General features: G+C 38.3%; 2 protein-coding genes across 6 annotated transcripts in view; one reads left to right on the top strand and one right to left on the bottom strand.

Moving 5' to 3' along the window:
- Nucleotides 1–133: 133 nt before the first annotated feature.
- Nucleotides 134–4,044, bottom strand: NDUFB3 (NADH:ubiquinone oxidoreductase subunit B3). 2 transcript variants are annotated; one of them, XM_062619722.1, is made up of 3 exons: nucleotides 3,816–4,044; nucleotides 2,288–2,441; nucleotides 134–382 (listed from the first exon to the last, which is right to left on the bottom strand). In XM_062619722.1, the coding sequence occupies exons 2-3, from the start codon at nucleotides 2,437–2,439 to the stop codon at nucleotides 226–228; spliced, it is 309 nt and encodes a 102-aa protein (XP_062475706.1). In that variant the 5' UTR covers nucleotides 2,440–2,441; nucleotides 3,816–4,044; the 3' UTR covers nucleotides 134–225. The 2 variants fall into 2 exon arrangements, with proteins under 2 accessions (XP_062475706.1, XP_062475707.1); XM_062619723.1 differs by having other exon boundaries at nucleotides 3,833–4,044.
- A 5,570-nt stretch (nucleotides 4,045–9,614) lies between these two features.
- LOC134164213 (hyccin 2) overlaps nucleotides 9,615–21,815 on the top strand; it is a 72,324-nt gene continuing 60,123 nt past the window's right edge. The window contains exon 1 of one of the 4 annotated variants that reach the window (XM_062619741.1): nucleotides 9,615–9,770. The gene's annotated coding sequence lies outside the window, so the exon portion shown is untranslated. Of the gene's footprint in view, nucleotides 9,771–12,714; nucleotides 12,976–21,815 lie in introns of those variants that run through there. The other 3 variants (XM_062619742.1, XM_062619747.1, XM_062619746.1) reach the window with 3 other exon arrangements.

The raw sequence follows: 21,815 nt of genomic DNA, 5'->3' as shown, positions 1-21,815 counted from the left end.
TTAAAGGATGGTACAGAAAATCCAAAAGCGTATGTATGTCTTGGGCTTTTTTCCCCTGACTGAAGTCAGGTAAATTGCTCCAGCAATGTTTTTTGATCCTTCCACAAAAATATAATAAAAGCAAAGAAAAATGTTTTTGGCTGTGATAGTCTTTAATATGCATAAGTACAGAGTGAGACGCATGCTTATACATGTTTCAACTAATTAAGTTGTCATACTTGATCTTCAGTGATGGCCCCCATTCTTCTTTGGAGGAAACAGAGTATATTCAATACCAAGAGCGATGACGAAGGCTGCAAATCCCCACTTAAGTCCCCTAGTAAAGACTTCTGTTAAGGTGACAGGTTTTGCAAAGCCACCCATGTATCTCCAGGCTTCATTACTAAAAGAAAAATAAAATCAAAAGAGTAAGATCAGTGGAGCCATTGTGATAAACATTAACAAGAATATCTTTGTTCCGGGAAAAAAAAATTTAAAAAAAATGAAGGTGTTTCAACTAGATACACATTGAGACTGTACCATTTCTATCACTGAAATATCATTTAAGTAACAGGAGTCACCACATGTAAAATACATATTATTAACTATAACCCTTTATCCATGTAATTTGAGACACAAGCAATGCCAGCAAACAACATAATTGTAGTAAGCTCCCCCTAATTCTCTTCTCTTTTTTATTCTTGCTTGAAACAAAATCAGAACCTGCTAGCACAGGTATGGGATGGAATGACTGCAAAGGTTAGTTGTTGTACTAGATGGTATCTAGCATAGTTAAATCTTAAAAGGGACTATTTTTTCCAGTCATAGAAAACATCGTAATCGGAAGGCACTTTCTGTTTTACAATACAACACTGAACTATGTTGGCATCTGAAAAGCCTACTAAAATTTAAAACAAAAAAAAAAAAGGAAAAAGTGTATTTGACTACTAAACTACAAAATATTTGAACCTTACACTGTTTTGCCTTACTGTTTTCAACCTATAGTTACTGAAATGTTGGTCACTATTATAACTGATTAAGTATTTATGTGTAGCACAACCAGTGTAATCTATAAACAGTTTGTCTCTCTTAAGGAGTGAAAAGTCCTTAAGAAAAGGAAAAAAAAACATTTGCACAAAACCAAGCAATAAAGTCAGAACCATCATTTCAGGAGAAGATACAGATTTTTTTTAAACAAGGTTCAAATACTTATATTCATAAATAACCCCTTGTGCAAGTGGCTTCTGTGACTTGGGATGAAGGCTTTTTGGCATGGAAAGTATCTTCTAGATGCTAATACAGGGTACTACAGGCTTAGTATTTCCAAATATGACATCTTTCACACAGTTTATTCTGTATTGAATATGTCCATTAATGTGCGTTTGCTACAAAGGTGGAAAGCTGATCCCCTGTTAAAAAGGATTTAATATACCAAAAAAGGGAGCCCTAGAGAGGGTTATATTTTCAAGACTTCTCGTGCAAGATACTAGTAATGCAGTCTTCTAGATTACTGAAGTAAATAACTTCATACTTTAATTTCTCCTTCATTAAGGAAGATTGGCACAATACTTGTCCTATGGAACTGGAATATTACTTTACATAGAATTTGAAAAGTTCAGGAGGAATCATCTCATGCTTTGAGAGTTTGACTTTGTTCCTTATTTCAGCTCTTCATGTAATTGGCTCAATCCCCTTCTTTTACCAGAGAAGCATTAATTAATTTTTTTATCTAGGAGGGGCAACAAATATTACACAAGCTCTTTTCCATTTTGCCGTTTTGCACCACTTTGTGAACTTGGAGGTCTATGCACTAAAAGTCAGGTTAATTTACACTAGATATATGATGTTAAACTGTTCATTTTTTAAAAAATGTGAATAAGCCCACAACAATTTTGCCTGAAGCAAAGGAGGAAAAGAATGAAAACTAACACTGCTTGCACTCCCACGGAAATACAGGCAACGTACATTACATCAACTTCAACAAGATCTGAGCACACAACTTCTTTGCTGAAAAGGTACAGACTTACTCATGTGTGCAAGACCGAATACTACTTACATGTTTTAGTGGAGGAGGTCATCGTGCCTGTATCATCATGAAAGATCACAAAGTGCAAGGGTGCCTTGCAAAATGAGGCTGGTAAAGGTGATGCAAGGTGTGACCTCCATGCAACAAAGTAAATAAAAACTGAAGTGCTGACTAATGTATTCTAGACACATTTTCAGTATTTTTAGTAAAGAATAATCTGTACTGACCCAGTCCAGTTGATACTACAACATGACATTAAAATTCAGAGGCTCTTGCACTTACCGAGCCCATGGATCCCTAAGACCCCGCTTAGCTAGCTGTTCCTGGACCTTCTCTAGTGGAGTACCCTCTATCTTCCATTGCCTGTAGTCAGGGAGTTCAATTTTGCTGTGGCCATGGCCATGGCCATGGCCATGTTCATTTCCATGCCCCATACCTACAAGAAAACATTTTTTTATTTCTCAGACAATATCAGATTACTTTCACACACCTGTAAAGAACAATACACTGTACAGGAAAACCAGGGAGGTTACAAGAAGTATTCCAAAGCAACTCACACTGCATACAAAGCATCTTCTGCACTGTACACAGTGCAGTGTAAAACAGAGAGCTAAGAGACTTTGTTCTGCATTTCAGAAGTTCATGATTAAGCACAATAAAGCAAACTGTGCAGACTTCAATATTACTGTGTTGTAAGTCACCACCACCATTACATTTATGAAGCAGATCTGTAAATTGTCCTTGCCAGAAAAGTGTCAGAAAAATTACTGTTTCCAGTGTCTGTGACTGCTTTTTAGCAACACTGGGGCCCATCAAGTTGCAGACTTTCTAGAGTACATCAGAAAGCTCAGAATTCAGTTTGGAAATATCCACTTTGGGTATGGCAGAGCTATGATCACCAAGCTCTGAAGAAAAACATATGAAAAACAGAAGACTTGGCTCCTCAGCTCCTGTTAAGTTGCCACCAATTTAGTCAAACATCCGTGGCAATGAAGGGCAAGGAGATGCACCTTACCAGGCATTTCATGAGGCTGGGAAGTACATGCTTTATTTAGGTATACCTTTGAGAGAACTATGAAAATATTAAGGTTCTTATTAAAATGTGATAAAGGCAGATGGGAAGGAAAACATTTTCAGTGTGATCATGAAGGACTGTAGGAAAATAACGGCTTTTAAGTCTTTATTTTCACAAAGCACCTGAGACTCTTTGAGTCGGTTTCTTTGCCATTTTAATACATACTTGGTAGCAGATTCAATATCCTTATTTTTTTCCAAGAATTGATTGTAATGTAATGGTGCAGAGAACACAGCTTTAAAGCTTGTAACTCTTTAAGACACCAATCGATGGAGACAAACACCGAGGATTCTCTTGCAGAAGGAAACCTGAAGACGAGCCCTAATGCAGACATCCCCCCAGAAGCTCCCACCGCATTAAACGCCAGAAGGCCCCTTTCCACACGGCAGGGGGGAGCTGCGCCCATGCGCACCAGCTGGCACAGGCTGCACTGCAGCACGGGCCGGGCACCCCTTGCCACCACCACCAGGGCCGAAAGGGCGCCCCGGGATGGGGCGGGCGCGCAGGATGCCAGCGAGGAGGCCTGGTAGCCCGGACGGCCCGTCTAACGGCGCCCGGGGAAGGGCCACGGCGGCTGCGCGAAGCCGGTCTGGCTCAGGCGCATAGCCCGAGCCGGGCAGACATCGCCGCCATCAGTCCCTCCACTCCCCTCTCCGCACACGCACACACTCTCGAGGAGGTCAGGGCGCGGGCAGATCCCAGAAGGCGCCCGAGCCGGCCCCCTGCCCCTCTCACCGGCGGGCCCTGGGTACCTGTCCGCTGTGTGACCCTCCTTCAGAACGCAGCCGTCACCCGGAAGCGGAAGTCGGAGGGAGGACCGCCGCTACAGGAAGTGTAGCCAGCCACGAGGGTTCCGGGCAGGTTCCGTTCCGCTTCCTCCTGTGTCCTGGTGAAGGCAGCGAAGCTGTTGCTTTCCCCTCTGCTGCTGGCAGCGCTCCCGTCGCGGCTCAACGAGGCAGGTCCCGCACAAGAGCGCTGCCCAAGACCTGGGCGAGAGGGGGACGGAGACAGGCATGGAGGAGAGAGCGGCCAATCACTGCGGGGTTTGTTGGGGGCGGGAGCGGCCCAATGGGCGGGTGCATTGTTGAGTTGCGGGGTTGGCAGTGGCTGGAGGTGGTGGCGGCAGCGGAGGAGGAGGAGAAGAAGAAGAAAGAGAAGAAGAGGGTGAGGGGTTTGGTACCGAAGCCGTGGGGGGTAGTGTGGTGGCGTTGACGGCGGGCGCGGGGCCTGGGCCAGCGCCAGCGCTCCCCTCTACCTTGCTTGCTCTTCGTTTGCCGCTGCCCGCCGGTCGCTACCGGCTGCGCAAGCAGGGACGGAAGCCCGCGGGGTCTGTGCGTGCGGGGGCGCCAGCCGCCGTTTCCCCCCGCCCCCATCTCCTGCTGTCGCCACTCGCCGGGGCGCCGCGCTCGGCCTCCCCTTTCCCCTCCCTCTCCCCTCAGGCGGCGGGGGGAGCATACCCGCGCCCGGCGGTTATGTAAGCCCCGGGCCCGCTCGCCCCCGGCCCTGACACGGGAGGGCGGCGGAACGGCCTTGGGGGCTGGGGCAGTACCCTCCCGCTGCCTTCCTGCCTGCCCGTCGGCCCTCAGGGTGCCCCTCGTCAGAGCAAGAAGTTTTAGGGAAATCGGAGGTGCTCGCAAGCTCTGGCATCAGGAGCAAGCTCCCGTTTTCCAGTGGATACATTTTAAAAGAGCATCGCTCTTTGTTTCCGTAGGAGAAGCGGGGAGACGTCCTGAGATTGCACTGAAAGGTAAGTGGAAGTTAAGAATTCTCTTGACGGCTGCTTCTTGAACGAGAAGGTCGCTTGGTTCCATTCAGCACCTGTCTCTGGGGAGCTCGGCATTTTGCATGCTGTGCCTATGTAATTGTGAAGTGTCGTTTGCATTGGTATCGGGATAATTCATTTTTTTTTTTATCTTCCCCAAGGTTAGGTACACAGACCCTTTCCTCTGAAAAGAAGCTGTTCAAAGTTAACTACTCAGTGACTTAAAAAGGTTGAAATTATTCATCAATTGTTGATGAATCGATAATGCTGTTTCTTTAGAGCAGAATGCAAACTCTGTTATCTTAATTTCTAATGCTCTTAATAAGGACAGGAATAAACACTACAGATTATGCTGGCTGAATTTTAGGATAGGCGGTTGTGCCCTTTTTTTTTTTTTTTTAATATCCTGATGTAAAGCTTCTAGGTTTCAGGGTTTGTTTTTTTTTTTTTTATAGGGATCCTGGGAATGCATGAGAAGAGTTCCAAGGGGGAATGCAATTATCATGTTATTAACAGTGAAACTGTTCTAAATAGTGTGCCATCTGTTTAATCCAGACTCCCTCTGTCTGGTTTCAGCATTGAATGTTTTTTTACTGCGAGATCAAGTCTACAAGATTCAGAGCAGTCTCATCTCTGCAGATGCAGTGTCGGAATGAGAGGAGACACATTTGTTTTTCTGTAATTGGGTGGGGTGGAAATGCAGGAGGGCTTTTTATTCATGAGGTGCCTAAATCTCTGGCTTATAAGGGATGAAGTTCTGTCAGATACCTGCAAAGTATTGCTTGTTTCTTAGTGTAGCTAAAAGTTAATGGGTATGTGTTCAAAGTCCAGCATTGCTGAGGAATGTTAGTATTTTCCTCAGAGAAAAATTTCAAATGACTCATAGACATGTTGGATGCCAGGCACTTTGGTTTTATATTTTGAATGAAAAATACGAAGTCCTGGGTTTATCTGTGATTTGTTTGTTTTGTTTTCTTCCTGGAGCTTGGAAGCATGATTTGATTATTTATGCATGAATCCATACTTGACTGGTATTGCTGAGTCTATCAACATGGTATTCAGTTCTTATCACAGAATATTGACTTTATGTGACCTATCGTGGCTGAGCAGAATTGTAGCAGAGGAGTGCACTCAGTAAGATTTGTCTTCAAGTATGCTATCATTTTTAAGGTTTAACCAAGTTTTGGGTAGCTGTTTCCCCCTACCCAAGTAGTTAAAAACTCTTCATAGGAAAAACTGTGTGCAGTTGATAGATTTCTTGAGGTTGCTTAATGTTTTGCTTGTTGAATTTCCTCTTTTTTCAGCATGGACCATACCTTTTTCTTTTAAAAATAAGATTGCAAATATGAAGGATGTGATGCTTTGGGAATATAGGAAGCTTTTTGAAGCTCTGTCCTCACCAAATAAGTGAGTTTGCATAATTTCAAGGGGGTTACAGTCTTGCTACAATCTGTTTTTGATAGGAAATTTCACCATAATTGCAGTGTCAGCCTGAAGAAATTAATAGAGTGCATAAGGAACTAACATAAAGGAAAGGAATTTTCATCTTGTGTAGAAAATGCTGTATGACCTTTAGGAAGGGAAGGTCATTTGGACTCCCTGTACAAATAATCAGTACTTTTTGTGATTTAGTCAGTTGTTTATTTTATTTTATTTTATTTTATTTTATTTTATTTTATTTTATTTTATTTTATTTTATTTTATTTTATTTTATTTTATTTTATTTTATTTTATTTTATTTTATTTTATTTTATTTTATTTTTACTATTTATGGAGGGGACAATTACTGAAAAGATTAAGTGTTCTAGGATACAGTTATGTTAGCAGGTGTCCAGCTATGCTTAGTAATGATTAGCTGGGATTCCTGCTTATGTTCTGGGTTAAAGGAAGATGGCAGGGCTTTCTTTAATAGCTTTCAAAAGCCCATGTTTCCAGAAATTTGTGTTGATACGCATTCTGGATTACACATTGTGAGATACAGTATGGGTTCTGTTCTTCTCTGCCTGTGCATATAACATTCTTTCTAGCATTGACCTGTATTTAGTGGTATGCTCTTCATGATTGTTTTCTGGAGTAGAGAGCTGTGTGACTGACAGTGACTTGCAGTATTTTCAGTTTGGGGATGACAAAAAATGGTTGTGGGGTTCTTTGGTCTTTTTGTGTGTTTGGGTAGGGTTTTGTTTGTGTGTGTGTGGTGTTTTGTCATCATGTATTGTTCCATCCCCCACTCCCCGTGTCCTAATATGTATTTGAACCACTTAACCACTGTATCTTTTTTTGCCTGAAATTTCATGTTACTTTCTCTGGATTTGTATTAGTAATAATTTGTAAGTCATTGGAAGCTTTTTGTCAGTTGAATGAAATGGTCAATCATGCTTTAATTACAGTAATGATGAAAAAGATCTTTCTTTAGTGCACCTTTGTTTCTTTGGATGTTTTAAAAAAACTATGAAAAGTGGGGAAGCAAATTATTTTCTCCATTGGCATTAGAGAGCTAAATATTTTATAGTTGCTATCACAGTCTCAAGTTGCTGTTTCACCTCTCTTTTGGAAAAGTAATGTGCTGGTGCAACAGTCTTAGTTTCTTTCGAAGAACATTCTTCACAGGAGCAGCCATACTGGACTAATCTGCTGTTCTCTCTTGAAGTTTAAAGCTCTGGGATCCTGGTATGTGACAGGACTATCATTTCAAGTTCTGCTTGTCTCCGTAGCTAAACAGTATTTGACAGTCAGTGCTTTATTCTTAAGCTTGCTTTCTAGGCAAGCATGTAGGGTTATGCCTTAGGTCACCTCTCCCAGTCTCTCAGTGGGGATGATGTTTTGTATAGATTTTTATTCCGTGGATATACATCATTTTAAAACCCTTTTGAGTTGTGTATGAATTTTGCATCTACCGTTGTTTCTGGCAATAGGCTCCATACTTACTGTGCTATGTGAGTAAGTCATTCCTCTGTTCCGATTTGAACCTGTTGTGTGAGAGAACTTCATATGATATTCCCTGTTTTTTGCATAAGGAGGAGCAGAACTGTGTGGTTCTTTCCCAGGCAGTTTGATATGAGTTTAGAATCTTTAAAGATCGTGGTAATGTGTTCACTCAAACACTTGTCTGGGTAAGAAAATAATTTTAGGTTCCATTAATTGTCCTTATGCTTATTTCCTCATGTTAAGACACAAACTAGTATCAGGAAGCAAAGCTGGAGGCTTCCCTAGCTGACTCTTCAGGAAGGACATCAGTGCCACAGACATGGTCATTTAAGAAGTCCCATGGCTCTTTTGGGTGGAAATTGATCTGAGCAGGGACAGTCATCAGTAGTAGAGTTTGACTTACTACTTCAGTCAGTTATTGTCATTTGCAAATAGAATTGTGAGAAGTAATTCTTGAGTTACTTAATGCTGTGTTCCACAGTGTTTTCTTTGCAGTTACTTACTTGAAGTAGATAAAATTTTATGCAGAGTTGTGCCCAAGGAAACATTAATGTCAGAGTTGTACAAATTGTTCAGACTTTTCATGTAGGCTGTAAAGGCAACTATAAAAGAGAGACGATGCCTTTAAAAAAGGTTTGCAGGTGTCAGGTACTGTCTGAATGAATTGTTTTATTTTTTCCTGTACCTTTCTTCTGTTGTCTTCTTTGGCAAAAGTAAAGATTTTAAAAAATGGAATTTCAGGATGGTTGAGGTTTAAAGGGACCTCTGGTGATCAAGTAGTTCAACCTCTTTGCTTACAGCAGGGTCAGCTAGGACAGGTTCCTTGGGACACTGTCTGGTTGGATTTTGAGTATCTCCAAAGCCAGAGACTTCATGACCTCTCTGAGTGACTTGTTCCAGTGGTTAAATACCTCATGCTAAATAATCTTGTGTTTAAGTTGAATTTCTTACATTTCAGTATGTGCCCAGATAGGGTTCTTTGAGAGTAAGAAAGTATTCTGAGTTTGTTTGTATGACTAATAGTAGATAAAATAGCAAGTTGGTTGAATTTTTCTCTCTGCACTTTGGCTTGGATAATTCATGCTTTTAATAAGAATAATAATTTAAAATGTCTTTTAACTTTAGTCACAGGAGATATTTATGGAGTCACTTACTACTCTCCTTGTTTTGTGTAGAATTCAGACTTCAGTTCCTAAACTTGAAATATAAGGTCAAGAGGTAAAGGGCACTTCTGATGAAATAAAATATAGTTATGTAGTAAAATCATACTGTAAACCACAATTCTCTTTTGCCAGCAATCCTACAGAAAAGAGAACATACAAACCATGACTGGGGGCTGGGTAAAGTAATACACAGTTTGCAAGCTGTTCCAACACATGCTGCAGGTTATCAATAATGGTAAAATTTTTGTATTGTAAGGAAAATTGCTGTGTGGCCATTAGTCATTCTTCTGTCAAATGTTATGAATTTGGGCACAAACTTTTTAATGTTCTGCTTTCCTTAGAGCCAAATAAGATAGAAATTGTGTGCTACAGATGTCTGTTATGTGACATTTATGTTAATTTATAATGTTTGAAAAAGAATAAATTATGTGGTCATGGATCATATTTGTCTAATAAAAACTTTTACGATAATCTGCATATTTTAATTTTGTGCCACTGTAGAGTAATTTGCATCTCATGTACCCTCATGAAGGATTAGGCTGAACTTCACAGCAACATTACTGTCACCATGAGATACCGTTTTCTCTGAAATCATGTGTTTCTCATACTATGGATTATATTTGAAAATATTAATGAGAGAATCGCTTGTGATTACTAATAAAATATTATTGAGGTAGATAACCATAATTCAGATGATTTGTAAAAGACAGAATTGTCACTGGCAAGTCACCTTTTTGGTCTTTCCTTGATTCTGTTTTGCTCTTCTGCAGGCAGTCCAGCTTGCCTCTGCTGCCCACTGCCTATGTCAGATCTGCCACCTTGACCTCCTCATGTGATTCTGTAAGGCAATATGGATTTTATGGCTCAAATTTATTAACTTCCTTTTGTGTGAAAATAAGAAAGCCAGAGACATTTGGAAGGAGATCCCACTAGGGTAGTGAAATAAAACATCAGATGAATAACAATAGCAGGTAGACTGTTTATTAAATTATTTATTTTCTCTCAGGATTGAATAGCATTAGTGGAAAGTTCCCTGGCTGCGTAATGCTGTTCAGTATAGGACCTGATGGAGATGGCTGGAACACTTCAAACCTGTTAAAACTCTTCCACGAATTCATTCTTTCTGCATATTCTGTGGTGGGTTTTTTTGTTTTGCTTATTTGTTGGGGTATTTTTGTGGTTTTGTTAGTTTTTTCTTTTTTTCCTACAGAGTAATTAACAACATGTAATTTGATATTGTGTAAGTTCCACAGGTGGTTTGACTAACCATGAATTCTGCAGTTCAGAAACGCTAACTCTGTTGTTATGTGTAATCTCCATAATTTAGCTAATCTTACAATGTTTTTATTTTACTTACTGTGATTTTTCAGAAAACTGAATTGGTTAGGCTTGTTAGAATACAGATTGTCTGTGTGATGTATGGTTCATGAGTTCTTTAAATAGTTACACCTTTTCCTCTGAATTATATTTAAGTGAAATGTGTGACATGGACATTTGTGAAGGCTACATGGCTGGTTTGCTGATTCATACATGGCAGTGTTGGTAATTCTGAGGTCTTTTTATATTTTCATTCCCTACATTTAGTAGTTTATGAACTTTGAAAAGTCATTATATTTAGAGTCTTCCTCCCCTCTTTTGCCATGCCTTGACCCGTAATTGGGCCGAGGGAATTATTCTGCATCTACATCTCTCTGGAAATACAGTGAGACAGTTTAAAAGAATGATCTTATTTTTCATGGCCATTCAGCTGAGAAGATACTGGGTTGGGAGATAATTAAGTGAAATATGTGTAAAATCTGCTTGAGTGTCCTTTGGTGGTTTTTTTTCTCCCTCTTGGCTTCATTTATTTTCTTTTTATTCAAATAATATTATAATATGGTTATTTCTGATATTTGCCACCATATTTCTGAGAATTCTGGTGTCTGTTTCTTCTTTCCATCTCCTCTTATTTTTTGCTACATCCTTTCCGTCTCCTTTAGGTTTATGAATATCTTGAGCTTTAGAAGAGGCTGGAGTGCAGCCCCTCTGCATGCCTGGCTGTGTTCTGATTTGGAATAGGGCCTCAAGGTAGAAAACTTGATTTAGAAAAACAAAATCTGAAGCTCATTATAGTTGTTTCAGCGACTTTCTTGAATAACCTAAGCACAAGATTTTGAAGATGTGTCTGAACTAGGATACTTCCCGCATGTGACAACAAATTAGCTAGAAATTCTTACTTATTTTTCAAATACTTTTAAAACACGAACTTTGTGAAAATCTGATACCTTACGACCAGTGTACCCCATGTGTAAGCTACACTGGTAGTTTCACCACCTGCTTTAGACAATGTGGTAGCAACATCGTAATGGCTGAACATAGGAGGGTCAATAACCTTTTAGCTGAGATATGTTTCAGAAGGAAGGAGGCTTTTACGTAAAGTTAGTTATGAAGGGTATGGAGTGACAAATTCAGCAAGCATCCTAGTGCATTGCATCAGAGTAGGGCAAAGAAGAAAAATCTAAATGCTCAACTTTTGAGTTTTAATATTGCTGTATTACTCCAGGTTAGCAACATACTTTTTTTTTAAATAATATGTGTTTCTTCTGCATACAACTGTTGTTGCTCATGCTTTATGGTTGAAAACACACATGCAGTTAGAAATAGTAATTTACAAGAAAGCCGCCTCCTCTAGAATGGTGGTTGTAGTGGTCTTCATTATCTGTACATAACTTAATGTAAGATGTCAGGTAACGACAGGTATGGATACCCACTGTCCAAATTTTACAAATGAAAATTCTTCATGCTTCTGGCACAGTTGAAGTCAAATTGTACTTATTTCTTCAAAATTAAGGTTGAAGTGTGGTTTTCCAGGCTTCTGCTGTGAACGTGTTGCTTTGCTGAAAGATGTAAAACTGAACTTAGCAGGTACAGCTAATGCATGTGTTTATAGTTGGAACCTAGTCTTGATAGTCTTTGTACAACAGTGGTAGTATAAGAGTAAGAGGGGGTGGTAATATATTTTCAGACTCTTAATATTTTAGTAACAGCAGCGGGATAGATGATTGGTTGAAGTCCATTTACTGTAATGAACTTACACAAGTAGTGATTGAGGAGTTTGTTAAGTAGCAGTAAGGTGCCCTTTTACATAGATGTGTAAAGCACGCTGGCGAGGGGTTTATCCTAGCAAAAGCTCATATTTCTCTGTGTGTAACAGTAGAGAACTTTCCATTGCTTTTTTTAAAGATGTTCAGTTGAGCTCAAGAGCATAGAGACGTGAGCTAAATATGGACATAGAGGAGACCAAGGGGGGTTTAGATGTGGAATGGAAAAGTGACTAGTTCCTTATGTGCATGTATTCCCCCCACCCCACCCCAAGCTGCTTGTTTCTTGTTCTTGGCATAGAACAGGCTTTAGACAAAATTGCTGAGCTTCCAGAGCTGCTTCTCAATTAAGTGCGTCTCCATTCTATTTGATAATTATGTAACTGACAGACCACAATACCTCATGGTCTCTCTTCAATGTTGCATCTGTGCAATAGTTTCAATAGTAATATCCTTATGTTTCTAGAAGTTACTAGACCATATTTGTGGTAATTTCTTAGGAAGATTGACAGAAAGAGGTGCTGGTTTTGTCAGACTTCACGTGAGCCATTTTAATAGCTTAATTCATGTTAATGAACTGCAGCAGATTGCAGTGCAAATCTTACCATGTCAAAGTAGGAAAGTCTCTTAAACAGTTAAGTGTTACGTATGGAAATACAAGTAGGGATGGGAATTGTAGGCTGGAGAGTGAATGTAGAAAAGAAATACTTAAATTACAGAACTAATTTAAGCTAAGCATTCATAAGCTGCATTTCTGTGTTGTTTATTTTCATAGACATTGTTTGACAGCAACCCTTCCTTTAAATCATCACTGTCACATGCATTTCATGATTCTCCAGTGAACAGGATGGCTACTAGCAGGCTGCTACCTTTTCTGTTTGCTTAAGTCTGTGCATATGCCAAGGCTTGTTTCATGTGCTGTGACTCTTCAACTTTGCCTTCACCCAGGTTAATGTAAATACCAGGTGAGTTTGAGAAGTCTGCTTGTCTGTGGAGTAAGAGAGCTACCCAGGTTGCTTTTTGTTTGTCTAGGGAGAGAAGGAGAGAACAAGATTTTTCTCTCTCCTCTCCATAACGAGTGTTTGAATTTTGAAGCAGTGAATAAAAATTAAAAAAAAAAAATTGACCTGACTGTTTGCCCAGCTGTTTGCTGGAATGTGAAGAGTTTAGGCATGGCCTTTTGGCCTTGAGTCTTCAAAGGGCCGGTTGCAGAAATAACTGAGATGACCTTTTGCGTGTGCAGGTGTTAATTGTGTTATGAATTGTACTGAGAATAACTGCTGCCATCGCAGAATGTATACCTTTTCTGCATCAGTGGTGAAAATACATAAGCAGTTATTCTTTGTATATACTGAAAACAAGCTGTTGGATTGTTAGAGTTGCTTCAGCCATAGAAAAGTATTTTTGAGGCATCTGGATATTTAAGTCATTCAAATGGCAGTTGTGTAATACACACATATCTTGTGCTCCAGGAATTACTGCACTAAACTCTTTGAAAGAATGTGTGCTTTGCTTTTTTTCCTTTCTATAGGTTAAATCCTTTCAGTTAGCGACAACTCTACTATGACTTTTAGTAGTTAATTTTTGCACTCAATATGGCAAAACTGAAACTACTGCGCTATTTTATTCTTTTAATTGAAATTAAAATGTTAGAATGTTCTGTCTAGTTTTTAAATTGCCAAGTTTCCTCAAACTTAAACTCTGGATTTTTTAGGAAAATTGCTGGAGATGCTCTAGTAAAGTCCATAATAATGCTTATACAATAATTTGGTAATTTTACCTTCTCCTCCTAGCTACTTCAGTATTTAAATTGATTGAAGTTCATGCTGCTAAGGCAGAAAAGTAAATGTGCAACAGCGGGGTTTCACATTTGTTGTGCACAAAGTTGCAATCGGGTTAAAGTCTGGATGGATTTGGCTGGTATACTAATTGGCATTGATGCTTCTGAAATTGTGTAATCAACTATTTTGCTGATTGTCACAAGGCGTTTTGTGTGTGTGTGTCCCTTTACTTTAGTTGGCAATGTAGAATTAACCAAGTGTTCAAAGGTGTTTGTTTGTTTTTTTTATTTCCTCTGTGCCTCATTTTCTCAGACATGCAGATACTGGTCTGTGGTAAAGACAGGACACTGGGCTCAATGTAAGAAGGGTAGAAGGAAGTTCAAGGAAATTTAAATCAAGAGCAGGGTGCCTGTAGATGTAAATTTCATCTAATAAATGCAGAAAGCTTTAAAATAATCTGTTGTTCAATAGGGCTGGTTTTGTTTGGTTTTTCCTAGCTGTTAGGAAAGAGTTTCTTCAGTGTGGCTGCTTGTCATTTTTCTGAAATGTTTTGTAAGGATTTTACCACATTTGGCTGGTGAACATGTGCGAGGGTGTGGTAGTGGTCAACTGCTCTTTTCTACTAATAATACTGCCATGGATTGTAACGTACCAGAGACTGTATTTGATAACTTACTTTGTTAATAAATTTTCAGTCTTTGAGAGAGAGGAGGAAACAAATCTTAGATGGACATTAACATGCTAATTAGGAAACCTTAATCACTATTTAATAAGTTTTAAGCTGTACCAAGTTTTTGAAATATTTCAAATTCATATTCCAATGAGTAGCTTTTGATAGCCAAATATTTTTTTTTTTCTACATGTACTGGCTTTATGCAAAATTCCATTGATAGTTATAGCTATTTCTATGAACTGTTTGGGCATTCTGCTTTAGTAATGTGTGCTGGATTTATACTAAATGTAAAGCATTTAGTAATGCTTTGAACGGATTGTGATGATTATCTCTCTGTCTCTGTGAATGTAGACTTTACCTTTCTGAAATGCATAATGTTGCTGTAAATAAATTCTGCATGTTTATTCCTATGCACCCCACCTATGGAAAAAGGTTTTTATTAGCATTTACTTTTTTATTGCAGGAGAATGTTTGAAGTTACAATCTTATTTCTTGGTTTTAATTATTTAAATGTAACAGCAATTTTGTTTCCTAATCAGTTCTAAAATATTATTACAAATGTCTTTTGTATGTGCCGACTGGGTAGCTGGCAGATAAGGCAAAAGCATGAGGATTTCCTCCCAAGAATGAAACTCTTGCTGCTCACTGATAAGGGATAATTATTACATAATCATCTTAATTTGCAAACATGTACATAATTGCCAGTACCAGGGTGTTAGGTCTGGATTTGTATTCTGTTCAGAACCGTTTTCTCACATACTGAAGTAGTCTCATGTGGACTGTATAGGCTGGTTTTAGGTTGGTGGGGTTTTGTTGCTGTGGTCTTGAGTTGGGTGGGTTGTTCTTCTTTGTTTGCTTATTTGTTTTTTGTTTTGGCTTTATACCTGATCAACCCTACTTTTTGAGAAGTTACTTAACGCTCTCTCTGCAGATCCATTGTCTGCATTCCACTAACTTCAGTAGTTCTAAACCTTCTGTCTAAGTTGCCCTTGAAAGGCTGCACTTGTTTTGTGAAGCATGCTGCATGAAGGATGTTAGATGAGTATACTTCTTACAACAAAATTGTGTAATCTAAGAATTTCAGGTGCCTGGTGCTTGAACTCTGATAAATGCTGCTGCTTTCTATCAGCACAGTTGTTTAGGGAAGCAGAAAAGTGACACTTAACAGGCTGTTTAATTAAACTCGGGCTTTGATTAAAAATTTTTGATGATGTAGTTAGAGAATGAACTGATTTTGCAGTATTACCAATATAATTAATTAAGTACAAGATTACACGTTACATAGTTGGGCAGTGACACTTTCCTGTAAAAGGATAAAGAAACTGTTCATTTAGTATATTTCATGTGGATGTATTTCTGTTTCAAGTAGATGTAATATATAAAATCTGCTGAGGAAGATTAATGTTGCAAAAAGCAGTATAGCTCCTTGATATGGTTGCATATAAGGCCATCTCCAGTCTTTTTCCAAAGGTGACTTTAATTAGGAGACTTGAGAGAAGAAAAAACACTGTCCTGCCAACTGCTTTTGAAATTTGTTTTTTAGCAGGAAAACTATTTAGTATTATAAACAAAACCCCAAAATTCTCTGTGTAGGGGTGAGGTTATATAAAAATGGCTGAAGTTTAGAACATTGAGTCCTCAGTAAGAATTTCTGCTATTGTTTTGAGTGCAAGCAAATATGTTTGAAAACCCAAAACATTTTAAAATTGACCATGTATAAATAAATTCCATTTCTCCCTCCACACCAAACAAACTTGAGGAATGGTACCCATGAAGCTCCATGGATTTTCAATGCCTGTTAAATCTGTAATTTTTCGTACTCTTGAAACACTTCCGCATCCTGAATGTACATTAGGGCAGTATTTGACAAAAAACTGTAAATTTTGTTCAGGCTATATGAGTAGAAAATACGCATTACAATAGTAGTATGCATCTAATATCTTGCTCTTGGTCTGGTTTCCCCAGTGTTAGGGAGGGAGAAATAGGGCCGTGCATTTCAGTAGAGGTCATGAAGTCTATGCCTGTGGAAGGCTGCTTTTTTCTGTGGGTTGTGGTGTTTTGTTTTTTTTTTTTTGTGTGTGTGTTTTGTTTGTTTGCATGTGGAATTTTTAATACTTTAATTTTTTTAATACTGATCTATATCTTACATAAATGAAAAGTATTATGGAAAGTGTTACCTAAACAGGGTGCATAAAATGTTCTTTTAAGTTTTTTGTGATGGGTTTACATTATGTTCCTAAGCAAAGTTTTGTACCAGAAATAAGACTTTAAGTTTCAGATTAAAAAACCACCAAAAAACACAAACACCCCCCTCATCCAGTTTGGTACTAATATAGTGCTCTTCACTATTTAAAAAATCTAGTAAAAAATCTGCTTCACATTAAAATATTAATTAGTCCTTCCTTACAACTGGTCAGTCTATTCTGTTCTAATATTGTTTTAACAGTAGAAGAGTAAGACTCTGTAAACAATATGCATTGTGTTTAACTATTCAACAGTGAAGATTAATAATTAAACTCATACCAAGACAAAAGGGAAGACTGGTGTAGTTGTTGCACTAATTTACATTTACTACTGTTTTAATTCTCATACAGTTATTTCACAAAAAGGTATCATACTTCCATGTCGTAGGTCAGAGAATGCCAATTACTGTAAGCTGAGTTTTGGCATATCATGAGGGCTTCTAATAAGGTGATTAAAAAAGTCTGCACTTTCTTTAGAGGCAGTTTCTTTGCCTGTTTGCTGTGAAAAGGAGAGAGTCCAATAAGGGCCATGTAATTTTGTTATCTGGACGAATCCTAGTGAAATTAGAAGGTTTGGTCATGAGCATCAATTTTTATACCACAGTCACCTTAATCAGTTGGGTCAACTGTGGATAGTGGATGCAAAAATAGCACTTAATGGATTGTTTTGTACAGACGTAAAATGGTCAGGAACATGCTTCGTTTCTTATGTGTGGAAGTACTGATTTACAACGCAAAATAAAAGTGGTTTTCATTTTGTGAGATTGTTCTTTGCAGTTTTAACCGTTTTCTAACTTTCAGAAAACAAGTGTGAGATTGAAAATGACTGCCACTGAAATAATGCTGATGTATGAAATGGAGGAGAAGTTGTTTCCTGTGAAATAACAATTGGAAATTATTTTATCCTTGAAAGCCATACATCTTACATGTGAATGATTAATCTGAGTCACATGTATGAAGTTTATGGCATTGTGCAATAAAAGGAATACTTTGTAATGCTCGTGGATCTTTAACTCTGGAAGTTTATATTGGAACTTCCTATTTGTACTGTATCATTTAAAAAAAAAAATCAGTAATATGACAGTTTTATCTATAATTGAAGTAAATTCAGTTAAATTTGACGATTCCACTCATTTAAGAGTTTGTGGATGTTTAAGTGTATGGGTGGGGGGAAATCAGTCGCCTCAGCTTTGTTTACTTCCTAGAGCTGAAAGCTTTACCATTTGGAAGCTGGGAAAATTAGAATGAGGGATTTTGTTATTTTCAGCAGAGAATCCTGTAGGTTAGCTCTCTTTGGGAATATTTAGGGTAGAAGAAAGGAGGTTACGTAAATAAATTAATGAATATGTAGCCTAAATGCCAGTTTGTGTGAATTACAGTTGGTGGCAGATACTACAGTGAGAAATATGTATTGGTATTTTATTAGTCTGGAATTGGTAGAGGACTTCACTTTTCATGTCTATTTTCATAACGTAAGACATTTATTTCTATCAAGTGATGGTTTTAAAGCTTAGATACAGGAAGCTGCTTAGAATCTAGAGTTTGTATTCCTAGAATAATTTCTGCAAGCATTTCTTCCCTTTGCAGGCAAGACAGTGATCTTTCTCAGCATGTTTGCAGTCCTGTTCTACAGTGTGTGTTGAGGGGGCTTTGGTGGTGTGATTTCTTTCTGTTGGTTTATTTTGTTTTGTGTTTGAGTTTTGTTTTGTTCCCACAGAAATTCTGTTTCAAGATTTCTCCTAGGTCGTGACTGTTCATTTTTAGTACTTAGCACTGTGTATCCCTTAACTGTGGTTTTCAAAGTGTTAGTTTGCGGTTAGATTTCTCTACCCCCCTCCCCCTTCCATTTTTACTATGCATTTTCTATCTTTAGTTAAGTGTTTCTACATTTAATTTACTTCATGAACCAAAACTGTGAACCAAGAAGGTGTTTGGGAGCGGTAGGGTTACATGGAAAGTAATTTGCATGGAAATGTTTTCGTAAGTAAAGAAATTCATGAGCTGCAGACAAACTAGCATTGGAAGAAATATTGCATATGAACAGATGCAAAGGGAGGATAAGGCTGTATTGTTTAGCGTAGGATGGGTTATTACACAGGATCCTGACAAGAGAATGTTTTAGGTTTAGTGTAGGATGACTACATGAAGTTGTTTCTAAGGAAACTGGTGCTAAGAGAATAAGGTAACATTTCTATGGCTAACCTGTGTGTCTGTATGTGTGTATGTATATATTTTAAGTGTGTTGGGTCTCTATAATAGGATAATTGACAAGTGTCTTGTTGTATTTAAGGCTGCAGGATAATTTTTTTATTATGATTTCCCAAATCCTGTAAATAAAGTAGAGGAGTGCTTTCGTCATACACAGAATATAGATGTCTCCTTCCACATTCTTGATTATCTTAACTCTTCCCTTTTCTGCTTCATTCATTGCATGAACTCCTAAGAGGGGACTTAGCTCCAAGTGTACAATTGGTTTTATTCAGGTTCTTAGACTGTGATGCAAACAGGACTTAAATTTTTCTCTAGAGTCACCTGACTTTCATAGCTTTCTACAACTACTCTGTACAGTACAGCGAAAACATCAGCTTTAAAATTATTTTAAAACTCTTTATAAAAGTGTTTATTTTCAGTGTTGTTTCTTCAGTCACATTGCCCTGTTTGTCTTCAGCAATTTTGTACCTGCAAAGCACGGTTTCACTGTAGTAATTGTAGAAAGAGGGTTTGACAGGTGAGTTTTCTGGTGCTTGAAAAGGCACAGAAGGTAATTTAGGGTTCAAAATTACTTACAGGAGGCTTTTTGGAACAGATGGGTTGTCTTTTTACTCCCCTTTTTTTTTCTCCCAGCAGCTGATATAGATGTAACCTATAAGAAATGGAGTTCACTGTGCAAGTATGGTACTGTGAAAGTTTACAGAAATATTGTCAATCATCTTTGACTTCGGTGTGGTAAGGCTTTCTCCCATAGTTTTCACATGACTTTGTTGCTGATACCCAAAAAGAAAGTTTTTTTAGGCTGATTATTACTAGTGAGTCAGAGTTGGCTGGGAAGAAATGTCTTATCAGTTGTTTTGCATGACTAAGGCTTTTCTAATGAGGCTGGCAACTAAAACCCACATATAGAATATGTCAGCGTTTATATTTTAAAGTTGGAATGCATGTCTGTCTGCTTAAGCTTGCATATAAATTACCTAAGAACTGGAGTTGGAAGAGGGCTCTCTTTTTATTAAAAGAGAGTACTTGAGCTGATGATTGAAATTAATAACTGTTCAGATGTTTCGTTTCTTCTTTTGTCAGCTTTGTACCTTGTAGAAGTTTGTTTCTCTATGCTGTGGAGCTGTATGACCATGAGAGTTCTGTCAGAATGCTTGTATGTGTTTCTAACACCAAGTTGCAGTTGTAGTTCAGATTGTTGTTTTTTAAAAAATTTATTTTCTAATGTCCTTACCAAAATGTCAGCTTATATAATTGTTTATTAAGTCTCATTGTGATAGAATAGTATGTTTATATAAATGGATAGAAGGGATATGTTTCTTTTAAGAAATATATAATACAATACATTGTACTTTTAAGTAAGTACAAGGGGTAATCTACGAAAATCAAATATTCCTGAGGCTGATCTTACTTTCTCTTAGGATCAGATTAGCCTAGGAGTCAACCACTTCTCCATTGTGGAAATCAGACCATACCTTGGCTATTTAATATATAGTCTAGTATGTAACTTGACAGTAGCCAGATGAAGCTGTATCTGCCTATATATTGAGCAATTAAGGAGGGATATGCTTCTAGGAGAAGCTTTTTTGTAAAGCATGTCAATTAAGTGCTAGTTTACACCAGTAAGTTTTCTGTCAGTTTTCTTGTTCTGCAGAAGAAGGAATTATGTAAACCATGTTTTATCTAGAACTGTGTTTATCTAGAATACAGTCTTTTTTCCCTCATGGTATTTTATGATAATGAATTCTGCTCTCGGTATGAGAAACAGTATACTGTTGGCAGACTTAAAGTTTCTACCTTGCTACATTTAAATGTTTTATTTTGTATTACTGTGTTACAAAAAAAATCCATTCTACCTTCTCTCACTTAATTACCTGTCCTTCTAAGACATGGAGTTTTGGTTTAGTTTTGCTCTTTTCTTTGAATTTTTAAAATTATTCCCATATCCAGTTTAGAAGTTGTTTTTCATTATCTTTGTCATTAACTGCCTTTTAACCACTTTCCTACCTTATACATACTTTTTGGTTTTAGGTTGGTTGAATCAAATATAGGCCAGTATTTCGAATAAGAGCATGTTATCAGTTTTGTATGTTCTACTAAAATGTTTTCAGATTTACTTTGTACTTCTGTGTGGTCAAACATCTTCATTTCTTTTCTGGATGCTGACACGTTCCTGAGCAGATGTTTTCATTAAGTTGTTGAATGTAATACTCAGTCTTTTTCCATTCCGTCTTTTAAACCTCTGCACTAGGGAATAGCTCCTCAGCATAAATTAAAATTGGGGGATTTTGTGCTTGTTTGTGTGTTTGCTTGTTTGTTCATCTGTGTTTGTAAGCATGTTGCCTGGGTTCCTTTCTCCAGAGTTCATTTGTCTTGTTAAAGTGTGCGTGTGGTGGGGAAGAATGTTTCCTGTGTATTTCTGACCACCTTATCATGTTGTCTTTCCCAGAGTAAAGGCCCTGGGGGTGTGCTGATTGAGGGCCACTGAACATGAGCCAGCTGGTGCCCATGCAGCCAAGACCAGCAGCATCCTGGCCTGTATCAGTAATGGTGTGGCCAGCAGGACTGAGGAAGCAATTCTCCCCCTGTACTCAGCAGTGATGAAGCTGCATCTTAAATACTCCATTGAGGTTGGCCTGTCACTACAAGAGACACTGAGATGCTCAGGCGTGCCCAGAGAAGGGCAACAAAGATGATGAAGGGCCTAGAGCAAAGGTCTTGTGAGGAGCGGCTGAAGGAACTGGGGTTGTTTAGTCTGGAGAAAAGAAGGTTCAGCGGAGAACTTACCACTGCCTACAACTACTTCAAAGGAGGTTATAGTAAGGTGGATATTGGTCTCTTCTCCCAAGTAACAAGTGATAGCACAAGAGGAAATGGCCTGCAGTTGCTCCAGGGAA

The sequence above is a fragment of the Pezoporus occidentalis genome, unplaced genomic scaffold (assembly GCF_034315485.1).
Source record: "Pezoporus occidentalis ecotype Australia unplaced genomic scaffold, CSIRO_AGI_Poc_V1 ctg213, whole genome shotgun sequence".
NCBI lineage: Eukaryota > Metazoa > Chordata > Aves > Psittaciformes > Psittacidae > Pezoporus > Pezoporus occidentalis.
The sequence above is the reverse complement of the archived record's forward strand: the minus strand, read 5'-3'. Positions and strand labels throughout refer to the sequence as shown.